This window comes from Malus sylvestris, chromosome 6, assembly GCF_916048215.2.
Source record: "Malus sylvestris chromosome 6, drMalSylv7.2, whole genome shotgun sequence".
Lineage (NCBI taxonomy): Eukaryota > Viridiplantae > Streptophyta > Magnoliopsida > Rosales > Rosaceae > Malus > Malus sylvestris.
Window position 1 is genome coordinate 24903890 of NC_062265.1, and position 12535 is coordinate 24916424.

The 12535-nt window shown below is 38.4% G+C and overlaps 1 protein-coding gene across 1 annotated transcript; it reads left to right on the forward strand.

Moving 5' to 3' along the window:
• The first annotated feature begins 10144 nt into the window (after positions 1-10144).
• On the forward strand, positions 10145-12293 carry LOC126625155 (transcription factor MYC1-like). The gene is made up of 2 exons (XM_050294238.1): positions 10145-10951; positions 11394-12293. The coding sequence occupies exons 1-2, from the start codon at positions 10228-10230 to the stop codon at positions 12071-12073; spliced, it is 1404 nt and encodes a 467-aa protein (XP_050150195.1). The 5' UTR covers positions 10145-10227; the 3' UTR covers positions 12074-12293.
• Positions 12294-12535: the final 242 nt, after the last annotated feature.

Genomic DNA, 12535 nt, shown 5'->3' on the forward strand with positions numbered 1-12535 from the left:
TACATTCTCCCATGTAATTGGATGCCTTCACTTATTCTTCCAAAATTGCCCTCCCTTGGTCATCTTTGGTGCCTGAAGTTCCTTCTCCCCACTCTGCCATTTCTTTGTTGAGTTCTCCTTGATCTTTCTACATTCTTTCTCATAGTCTAGCAGTCTCTTGATTAAGGACTTGACTGCTATTACTTGGTCTTTTCTCTTCTGGGTTGCCATCATGGGTGTTGTTGGGCAGGAACAATATGAGGTATGTCCCATTCCTCATGGGTGAGAGACAATCCTTGTTCTATGAGATTTTGGGCCGTCACCTTGGTAGGACGGCCGTTCTGATCAGCACTTAGACATTGTAGGATCCTAACATTGGGATTGTAGAAATTAGCCTCAGCAACATTAACTATGGGGAGAAATGGCCGTGACTCATCCTCCACTATCTCCCAAAATCCTTGTTCTGCAATGGTGGGTTCATGATAGACAACAACTTGTTGGTGCAAGGTAGATGGCAAAAACAAACTTTGGTGTATCCAATCCCTTCCTAGCAACGCCCAATAGTTAGAGCTGCTATCTACCACAAAGAATTCCAAAATAATCTTTTTAGATTCCAAGTCTAGCTCTAAGACCATCTCCAACCATGGCCTATAACCTATTTTTTCCCTTCTATTAACCCCCCAACATCCAACCCAACCTAAGCTTAAAATTGGACCAAAAACCTAAAACAAAGCCAAATTTAAGCCATGATTAGTGGGGCTGGTCCACTATATATATATATATATATATATATATTTTATTGAGTTTTATATTTATAAATTCATTGAATTCAACAGTTAATATCTAATTTGATGAAATTCAACGGTAAAAACAAAAATTTAACGGTCCAAATTTAAATATAACTGCTAAAGTAATTAAAAAAAAAAAATCTTTTATGTGTTTCATATTTTTTTCATAATGTTTAATGAGTTTCATGGTGTCGTTTAGTGATTGTTCAGTATTTGTCAGAATCTAAATATTTTTATGTTAAAATGTTCATAAAATTAAATTAAGGTAGTCTTCATAATTTTTTTTCTTTTAAAAAAGTTACTTTAAGAAAAAAAAAATAGCCTAAATTCATTCTTTAATAATCTAGGGCTAAAATTTTAGGCTAGAAGGGTTGGAGCAGAAAATTTGTTTCTAGGTCAAAACCTAAATTTTCTGGGTTAAAAATTTTAGATTTTAGGCCAATGGTTGGAGATGGTCTAAAGGCAGTATCCTATGAGTTTTAGTATTGGCTCTAGAAAAATTAGACACTGTGAGATTAGGAGGTATAAGGTCTTCTTCACCTTTGCAAAGTCTCTTTATCTGTTTAGGTGGTAGCACATTAATTGCTGCTCCCCCATCTATCAACACCTTTTTGAAATGAACTCCTTCCAATAAGTTGTCACATATATGTGCTTGAGATGGTTTGCTAGGACCAAACTTGGCTTTCTAAACACTATCTTGTCAGAATAAACCTTCTCCGGTTCTTTTTTATGTGGGGTTGGGCAAGCCTACCAGGCTTGACTCCACCTTACTAAATTCTTCAATGTTCACAAGTGCCAGCATTGGCTCTTGTGCCATATAATCATCCTCCATTACTACTGGCTGATTTGGTTTTGCACAGAACATGGCTAACAATACATAGGTCATGTTCACATGAAAATTGCTAGGTCTAGGTGTTCATTCCTTCTTTTGCCCAATCTGGCACAAAAATTGATCCATTCATGCTTAAGCATCTTTGGTTAACATTAACTTGGGCACTCCCTCCTCTCATATGGCGTTAAAATCATGCAGTTGCCTTGGAGTTCCAAAGGGAATATCCTCATGTGGTAATAGAGGTATCCCTCTTTTAGGAGAAATGGTTCCAAAACAAATAGGCTCTGGATTCCAACCTAGTATAGGTACCATCACCATGCTTTCTTGGGCTCTTCTTAATATCTTGTACTTCCTGGATGAGGGTTTTGAGGAACATGATCCCCTACGCCTTCAGCCTTACTATTAGCCCTATATACTTCCTTTTTGCTTCTCTAACTGAGTCGTCTCTATCCTCCTTAGGTAAACTTCTCGAACTTAATATTTTCAGAGGCTTCTAAAGCAACAGGCATTTTTAGTGAGTTCATATGAGCATTGTGTTGCCTATGAACCCTTCTTATCATGGATGCCCCATCTCTCTAATAGGTTTTCCGTATTTGCCCACCACGTACCACTTTCGGCCTAGTCGGGCTGAATTCACCTTTGAAATTGGTGGTCTTGAGCTTATGGTTTTTTCAAGCCTTCCTTGTCTCATGTTGCTGTAGTTGGTTGGTTGGGGAGCCTTAACATCCAGTCAGTGTGGCAACCTTGCCTCTTTATCCTTTACTTCTTCAAAAGCTTCAAAATTTCTAAACACTTTAGATAGACCTTTAGGCTCTGAATTTCCTCTTAATCTCTGGAACACATTCTTAGTGGTCTCTTTGTTTGTCTTAACAGCCCGAAGAGTACTCCTGCAGGCATCATGTTCTTCTATTTCTCTTATTCTAACCAATTTTCAATCAATGATGGAACATGATGCTGGTGCCTTAAGCTCACACTCACACTGACACTTGCTACATAAAATTACTCTTTTGACCATAGCTGCTTGGGGCATGTCAGGCAACCTCTTGACGCCTTCTGTTGGCCTACTTGTTTGCCTTCTTTCTCCTGTTTCATCCAAGGTAACTTTTCTTTTCCCCCTCTCAACCCAATTAAGATTTATCACATTGATTGGGGGTTCAGAGAATGGATCTATGTCAACCATTATGTTCGCCTGGGGTTTTTCTAGCAATAATTTTCCTTTGACTATAAAGTCTTGGATCCAATATCTGAATTGTACACAATTAGCAATTGAGAGGTTGAAGGTTTAATGGAGCTTGCAATACTTCTTCCCTCTTAGTTTTTTAAGTTTAGGCATTTTCTTGGTGCTGTCGGGCAAGATTACTCAAGCCCTCACCAGTTCCTCGTAAATGTTTGCAGCCTTGGTTAAGTCAAAGGTATATGACTGATACTTTGGAGGCTTCATGGGTACAAAGTTCCATAGTTCATAACACTATCCCTTCACCATCAAAGGTTTGAAATGAGTGGTCATGTCTGTAGCACATAACTATATCCCTTCTCCTAGGCTATTATCATTTTCCCCTACCTCTAGGCCTTCAAACTCCAATTGATGAATTAGTGCTTTGCTTTTATAAAAAAAAAAAAAAGGGTACTTTAGATGTATGTTTCACTTGTTGTTCTTCTGCCAACAACTTCTCATACTTAGTGGCCGCAATCACCAGCTCCTTAAGCTCTTTAAACTATACATCATAGAACTTCTTCCTCAAGAACAGCCTCAGAGCCTTTTGGGCGATGGCTATGAGTTAAGCATGGTTGATTGGGAACTAGCATTTCATCCTGGTCTTCCTTAACCTCATTATAAAATCTTTTATAGTCTCATGTTCATATTGCTTTACTTCCACCAGATCATTAATGGTCATTTCAGGTTCCACCTTATATAACTGCTCATGTAATGCCATCTCCATTTGCCCCCAGTTGGCAATGGAATTAAGGGGTAATAGAGAGTACCATTGGGAAGCCAAGCTTACTAGTGAGTTTCTAAACAATCTTAGTTTGTAGTTAGGGATGTCCTCAAACGCCACGTAGTGATTTGAAAACTTGAAGATGTGATATTTGGAAGACACATTAAAAATTTTTCCACTGACAGTTGGGAATGTTGGCATCTTAAAATTGAAAGGGAAAGGATTATGCATGTACTCAGGATAAGGCTTCTAATATGTTATCCCAAACATCAGGTAGGGTTGCGGTTGAGCATTCTATACCACTATTCTTCTCAATTCTGCCAACTCATTTATGAGTTGTTAGTTAGCTATATTATTGTGTGGGGGATAAGAAATCCCCCATTTTGGGCTATGATCGATGCCTGAATGAGCTTTCCTTTGTGGATCTGGCTATCTTAATCTAGCTTATCTTCCTCCCTTATTAGCTAATGGTGGTAGCCTATAAGAAAGAGGCTTGCCCCCAGCTATGGATAAACCTTTTCTGCTTGTTTCTCTCACTGAGTTAGAAGCACCAATCTTCATCCCTTCCTGCCCGATTTGCCTTCTAACATCTAGTGGCAGTGGCGGGGGATTGAGCAAGCCTGCTTTTTGAAACTCTTCATCTTCTTACTGACTGGTTTCGGCCTCTTCCTTCCTTTTCCCCTTGTTCTTCTTTTCCTCAAGTAAGAGGAACAAAGGAATTACTAGTTCATTTTCTAGGCTTACCTCCATGATTCTTTCTCTGGCATAGCCATCCTTCAGTGTGGAGTACTTTAACTCTAACTTTCTTTGTAGAGTTCCTGTTAAGGAACATAACCTGCTAACTTATCATCTGGTATCTAGAGAGATTTTCTCTATACTCCTCAGTACTTACACCATGGTGTCTTGCAAATCTTCATTAGTGTCTTTTCCGCTTGACTTCTCAGAAAAGGTTAGGCTCTCTAGGATTGCGCGGTCGTGTAGTGGAGGAAAGTCCTCTGGGTGATATGTGATTCCTACTTTTGTTGGACAAAGAAGTTGCCCAAATTCCACCTTCCACTTGAACATTCAATCTTTCATTCGTCTTGGCATAAAAAATAAAAAATCGGTCTCACCAAGCATGCCAAAACTATGTTTGGGCTAGATCTGTCCTTTGCACAGCTCCCCCAGGGTCTTGCTTGTCAGGCAAGGTTTGCTGCTTGGTGTGCTGCAATATGAGTTTGTTATTAGTTTGAATGGTGCCTTTGTGAAGTCTTTGTTAGACTTTAAGGCTCACAATCAAAACTAATATAGATTTGAGCATGCCACTGTTATCTTTGCATAACAAATTGTTCGTTTTTGGTTATTGACTGGATTGATTACTTGCGCCACAAGTTACTTAGATTTCTTGATCTTAGTGGATTATTACAAATGGTATCAAGTTTTTTTTCTTGCCTTGTGAACAAAAACTTTTACTCATGATATTATATGTCCAAATAAATGGAGTTTAGGGCCATTCCAACTATTTCTTTGATTATAGTTAACGCTAGAGAAGCAAGGTTAATTAGTTCAACTAGATTAATCACCAATGAACTTTGAAAAGCAACCAAAAATGGTTTACAACACAATGGAATATGCATTAAACAACATATCTACTTTATGTAACTGCAAACAAAAGAGACTCGGGCAAGATTATAACCTTGTCAGGCAAGGTTTATCCTCTTGTAGCCACTTCTCTTTGTTTTTTACAAGGGTTGTGATTTTTAGGGAATGAAAGGTAAAACGAGTTTACAAAAAGGGATTCGGTACTACAAAGCTGGGGAAAAGTAACAAAGCTTCTAAAACTTGACAAAAGATGGCTTTCTATGGTGAATCCATGACTAAAAGAACAAAGTCTGGACAAACTAAAACTTTCTGGTTCCTGGCTTGTCTAAGAGTAAAGTGGGATGTCTTTTGATTGATTGGTTAAGTGTCCTTGTCTCTAAGGTCCCTTGCTGCTTTTATAGACATTTTAGCCCTACTGTCCAAGCTTTACCTTTTGGTGATGTCCTCCAGAACGTGGTGAGTCACCACTTATTTACCCATCCATACCCTCGAAAAGCACTTTTTGTTGGGGTGAGTTGCCCTTTTGACTGTCACTTCTCTCATAAGCTTGTTGCTTATTCCTTAGCAAAAATGATTTTGAATTCTTCTTAGGTTGTTGCCTTGTCCAAGCCCAATCCTCCTTTTGCTTTTTGTATTCTTGGGCCTTCACTCTCACCAAGCCCAACAATAAAAATCCACTTAAACAACTTCATTGTCGGCTTCATCCACCAACAGCCATCATCTCTATCTTTGCGCCTCATTCCATGAAAAACCCAGCAAACCCTAAACTCTAATTGTCTAACCTCAAATCAAGCAGAGCAAGTGGCTGGGCAGCAGTGGTGGACGCAGGATCGCTGCTGCGTTTTGCTGGGCTTGAAGATGGTGTTCGGTTGTGAGGGCAGATGGAGGTGGCAAAGGTGGTTTGGACTTCGATTATTTGTCATCAGATTGATTTTAGCAGTCATGGCTTTGGGTTAAGAACGACAAAAGAAGAAATTTCTCCTTTGTTGTTGTCAGTGCTGCTTGGTTGCCATGGTTGGATTGATGCGGGTTGCATAGGAGAGAAATGAGGGAGGGGTGGGGGTGAGGTAGGAAATGGGTTGGGTCCATTTTTTTTTTTATTTTTTAATATCCATGTGGACCCCATACTGATATGTAGCACCCAGTAATTGTCCACGTCGGTGACATGTCATCAGTTAACGGATGTATGAAAATGCCCCAGATTATGACTTTAGGTACCATACTAGGATAAAAAAAACTTCATGTACCAAATGTTAAAAACTAAGAAACTTTAGAGTAGTAATCTAAGATTAACCCTTAGTTTTATTATGTTTGGGGTCTTATAAACAAATGATTTCACATCTAACCTTATAAAATTTAACTTTAGTCTTGTATCCGATTTGATGATAATTTTGTCTGTCAAAATTTTTTTTATGGATATAATAATTCATTATTTTAAACGAGGATACATAATATGGTCTAAATACAAAATTAAGCACTAATAAAAGAGATCGACTAGTCGAACAACAAAATAATCAAAACTAAAGAAACCATAGGAACCCTAATTACATCGCCGCCAAAAAAATTGTCATCGCCGCCATCAACAACTAAGGAAAAGGCAAAGAACAAGTCTTGACAAGGGATCTATAGAAGATGGGGTTGGAGCTTCATACTCAAGCCAACATGCATCGTTCTAAATCGATCAAAGAAAGGGTCAAAATTGGATTGGATTGGATCCTAGAATACATGTATATATCAAATTGGATCAGATTCTAACTATATTAGACTGGATTCTATAGTAATATCTTACATCAAAAATCTATTTTGATCAAATGAAAATTTGATTAAAACTGACAGTTTCAAGCCAACTAAGGCCCCGTATAGTATTGCTTTTTTTTTTTAAACTAAAAATTGCTATATCTTTAAGTTAAGCAATAAAAAAGTGTTTGGTAAAATAAATATCCTACATATTTTTAGAGCAATGGTTTCCAGGCTGCAACTTTTAAAAGCAGTATGTGGATTGCTTTTTGTTTTGAAACAAACAATATTATCTACGCTAAGGGAGTGGAGGAGTAGGCTAAGCCTCACAATAGGCTAACAACAATAATGTGGTTCAAATTTGTCTTTGACATCGAACCTAAGACCTCTCACTTACAAGTGAAGAGGAATACTACTGAACCGTAGTACTAAGTGGCGTCTAAAGATTGTTTTTAAAAGCTACTTTCATAAAAAGTGGAGTTAGCCTTAATATTTCATTCCTGTAATACCCTCACTAAGTTTTAAAAATGACACTATTTATCCTTTTGCATATATTTTATCCCTTCGAGAATGAAGTTATTGCCACCACTTACCACAACCACTAACCTTACATTATCACCACCACTGCCACCACTGCCACCACCACAACCGCCACCAACGTCGCCACCGCCACCACTGTCACCACCACTACCACTAGCACCACAATTTCCATTATCACCACCATCGTTGTTGTTACCCCCGCTATAATCATCATCATCACTACCACTACCACCAATAATACCACAACCGCCATCACCACAATTACCACGGTCCCTGCCAACGCCTCTACTAACATTTGAACTTGTGCACCACAACCACCACACTGCATTATTGGCACCACCACCATACCTTTCCAATTGTTGTTTCCATCACCATCACCATTATCGGCCTCACTGCCATTGCTACTGCTAATGACACCGCCTTCACCACCACATTATCGCCATCATTTACAATTGCAACCACCTGCCTTACAATAATGTTGTCGTCACCACTACTATTATTGTGACTGCCAACAACATTGCAATCGTCACCAATGTCGTTGCCACCACTGCTACCTTTTCACCCCAACCAATAGACCCTCATCATTGTCTCTACAATCACCGCAACTAACCCCGCCACCACTATCATTGCCACACCCCTACTACTATGTCTATTTTTGTCGTTATATAAAATTATGTCACTTTTACATTAAAATTTACCAAATGTTTTTACATTGATTTTCATACTTACATCATTTTTTAAAATACAGTTTATTAAACACTCAACTACTTTATTTTACAGCTGATTATTCTTAAAGTATACCAAAAGTAGGTTTAAAAAAAAAATAAACACATAACAATTCCAAACTGGCTCTAACACCCCTATTAGATAGGCGCATCAATATCATTGCATTGCATTTAGTGTTCTAAAAATAGGTTTAGGCAGTCGCCTAGGAGTTGGACGGCGGAGCTTCGATCCGATTTTGACCAAATCGTTCACTTAAGGCGGAGAGGATTTAGGCAGCCGTCTAGGCGTTTGCTAGGTGGTCTAGGCGGCGCTAGGCGCCACTCTAGGCAGTTGTAAATCCCAAACGCACAACAACTCTGAATCTGCAACTTCCGATCTCGATGAGCTTTTATAGCTTTGCTGTCTGTGAGCAGATGAAGGAAGAGAGAGAGTACGTGCAGAGAGAGAGAGGGTATTTGACATTTCAATTGTGGCGGTGTGACCGTGCGAGCTGTAGTTTCTGTTTCACTTTGTGGTTCTGATTCTTCTAAAAGAGATAAGCAAGATGAAGAATCGAACATATTTAATGGGAAATTGGAAATGTGTTTTACTTTATTTGGGCTCTACCTTGGGTAATGTGAGAGGTGGAGTGCACGTTCAATGGATTTTAATTACACAACAACCCACTACATGGGCTTTTATCTTTCAAAAGTTTTTATATATATATATATATATATATTAATGTTTTATCTAAATGTCATATGAGTTATTTAGTCTATACCCAATCTAATGCAAAGATCATAAACAAGAATAATTTAGTCTATCATCCAAGAATACTGCTCATTATGATTATATGCTTACCATTTTTAAATATTGAACTTGTTGGATAAATGTACTTTGTGTATTAGTTTTGTATTTTATCTTTCTTTTGTTATCCATACAAGTATATTTTTTTAGTGTAAATAAGAACTTATTTAGAAGATATATAATAAATTTACATAAATCCGCCTAGGCTTCGCCTAGCCGCCTAGACGCTAGGCCCTTACTCGCCGTCCAACTAGCGCCTAGCATTTTTTAGAACCTTGATTGCATCACAACTACATATTTGTGATTGGATGAATGTGATTTACTCTATATGCCACACAAGTTTCAAAATTTATATTTATTCAGCGATAATGAATAACCTCCTTAGTCCTTCCCAATATTAATTTGACCAACCTTAACCCTAGTCAATAGTCCACATGATAACCTTTCTAGTCTCTCGTAGGTGACATGTAAAACAAAGGAAAGAATTCATGCTGATTTAAATGCAAATAAGTTTTCAGAATCGGATGATGACATGAGTTCACGAATGAACCACAAATTATATTGGAGATGACACGAGTTTCAAATGCAGTAAGTTTCCAGAATCGGATAATGACACGAGTTCACGAAGGAACCACAAATAACATGGTGACAAACAATTCAAGGACATAAGTTTCCAAAATCAGATGATGATGACACAAGTGCAATAAGTTTGCAAATATAAGTTAAAAAATTTAGTTTTTCTAGAATTATCCTTTGTTATTAGGGGTGGTTTGGGAGTGATGTGCTTAAAAAAAAAAACACCCATTAAAAAAAACTGTGACGGTTTTAGGTGTTTGGTAAACTAAAAAAAATAGCTTATTTTGGAAGCTGCTGTGAGAATAAGCTGAAATCAAAGGAAAAAGTTGAAGCTGCTAGTTGCAGCTTGGGGAAACTGGTTTTTTTTTCAAAGCACACGGAGCTACAGTGCTCTTTTAATGAAAAGACCCACTATCAGACTACTTTTTTTTTCCAAAAGCACTTTTACAAAAAAGTTTACCAAACACTCTACTTTTTTTTTTCAAAGCACAACCGCTTATTCTTACAACAATTTTTTTTCAAAACACAGCAATACCAAACCAGCCCTTATTCTCTCGCTTTAAATCTATTTTCAATGTCAATAAAAGTTGCTTGTACCGCCCAAAATTTCTTATATAAAGAAATTATATTGGATTTTACCGTTCATTTCTGGCTTTGTCGCCTTACCTAATATTCGTTTTATAGAAGAGAGAGAGAGAGAGAGAGAGAGAGAGAGAGAGAGAGAGAGAGAGAGAGAGAGAAAGCCATGGAGGAAATCAATTCCTCCTGGTCTTCATACAATTTTGGTCAAGAAAACTCACTCACACTTCAACGTCTGCAGTTCATAATTCAGAACAGGCCCGAATGGTGGGTCTATTCAATTTTCTGGCAAGCCTCAAAAGACAGCAATGGCCTAGTATATTTGTCGTGGGCTGGTGGCCAATTTCGAAGCACTAGGGACTTGGCCTCCAAACGAAGTTACAACAAAGCCAATGATTTCGATGTTGTGGAGAGGAAGAAGGGGATTAGAAAAGAAGTTGAAGCTCTTTTCTATGAACACATGGATTTGGATGGTGGAGACGTTACCGACGCTGAGTGGTTTTACTTTTACACTGCCTCTTTAACCCAGTCATTTACTGCCAGCCACGGTAACATTCTGGGTGGTACGTTTTGTTCTGGTGATTTTGTTTGGCTGGCAGGTGATCATGAGCTTCAGTTCTATGAGTGTGAGAGAGTGAAGGAAGCAAGAATGCATGGAATTCACACTTTGGTTTGTATTGCAACGTCATGCGGAGTACTTGAACTCGCTTCTTTCGATGTGATCAAAGTAGATTGGGGTCTTGTGGAGATGTCAAAATCGCTTTTTGGATCAAAGAACAACAACAGTGTCTCAAAGCAGCTGTGCAGCAGCCGTGAGGACCATGTACTTGTTCCGCTACTAGAAAGGGGAATGTTTTCAGGAGCTGAACAAATAGAGTGGACAACACAAGGTAACCAAATTGGTCCGAAAATTTTCAATACCACGAGTGTTTGGTTGGTACCAATACCAAAGACCAATATACAGATCTCGGGTCCTTTCTTCCTTCACTTAAAAACATTTTCCCGATATTTGATTTTAGGGCATTTTACTTAAAAATTCAGCTAATTTCTCTAAATACCGATATCTTGTTGATATTTGTGTATTGTACACTCCTCCAAATTTTTCATTGCTTTGATGTTTTATATTTTAGAGGTCGCACTTGGTGCGATGGCAAGTGCCTTCGCCCATGAGCGGTAGGTCTCGGGTTCGAGATTTGGGAGCAGCCTCTCCATAAATGGGGGTAAGGCTAGCCGACATTCACCTCTCCCAGACCTTGCGTAAAGCGGGAGCTTTGTGCACTGAGTACGACCTTTACCTTTACCTTTTTTGATGTTTTATATTTTGACGTGAAGGTGGTACAAAAGAAGTAGATCCTGTGACTATAGGTGGATCATCATCCGACTCTGTTGGAAATTTCACCTCTGAGAATATGGAGAACATACGACTGAAAAAGAGAGGACGATCATCAAACAGTGAAACTGGTAGATCAGAAACACCAATAAACCATGTTGAGGCAGAAAGACAAAGGCGAGAGAAGCTTAACCATCGATTCTATGCCCTCCGTTCCGTCGTTCCCAATGTGTCCAGAATGGACAAAGCTTCTTTGCTTTCTGATGCAGTTGCATACATCAATGAGCTGAAAGCAAGGGTTGTGCAACTGGAGGCCAAAATCCAAGCACAACCTGGAAAGCCCGTTGTTGACATTGGAGGCCAAACCACCTGCTCCATAGTTGATCATCATCAAACAAGGCCACGGCAATCATCAAGTTATAATAATAGAGCAGCTGGGGCTATGAAAATAGATGTGAAGATCGTAGGCTCAGAAGCCATGATACGAGTTCAGTGTCCGGACTGCGACTATCCTAATGCTAGATTGATGAATGCACTCAAAAGCCTGGAGTTACAAGTTTATCATGCAAGCATATCAAGTGTAAAAGAGTTGATGCTTCAAGATGTTGTGGCAAGAGTGCCTCAGGGTTTCACAAGTGAGGAGGCCCTGAGAATTGCTATTATAAAAGGATGGTACAACTAGAAGTTACAATTCAATAATTAGTTTCCCTTGCTAATGAGGAATGATTTGGGGTATTGATGACGATCTCATTCATCTTTCCTTGTTATAGTTGTTACTCAAAATTGAAGATGTGTTGGGCAAGTTTTATGTTTTAAGCTTTTGGCCAAGTTTTAGGTGGGAAATATCTATATCGAATATAAATAAAATAAAATAAAATAAAATAAAACTTGCGTATCTTGTACATGTCACGGTAACTAATGAGTTTAGCTCATTGAATAATGGTTGTATGTATCACTTGTTACATCATATATAGTGCACCAATCTAGTATAACCATCTAGTCTCTCTAATTAACATCGCTCTTCGAAATGTGCATGTATTATAGCACATCTATGATGGCGGAGCCAGAATTTTCATATAATGGTGTTATAATCAACCAAAAAAAACATTATTAGGACATTTCATTAAGCACCTAGTAAACAACT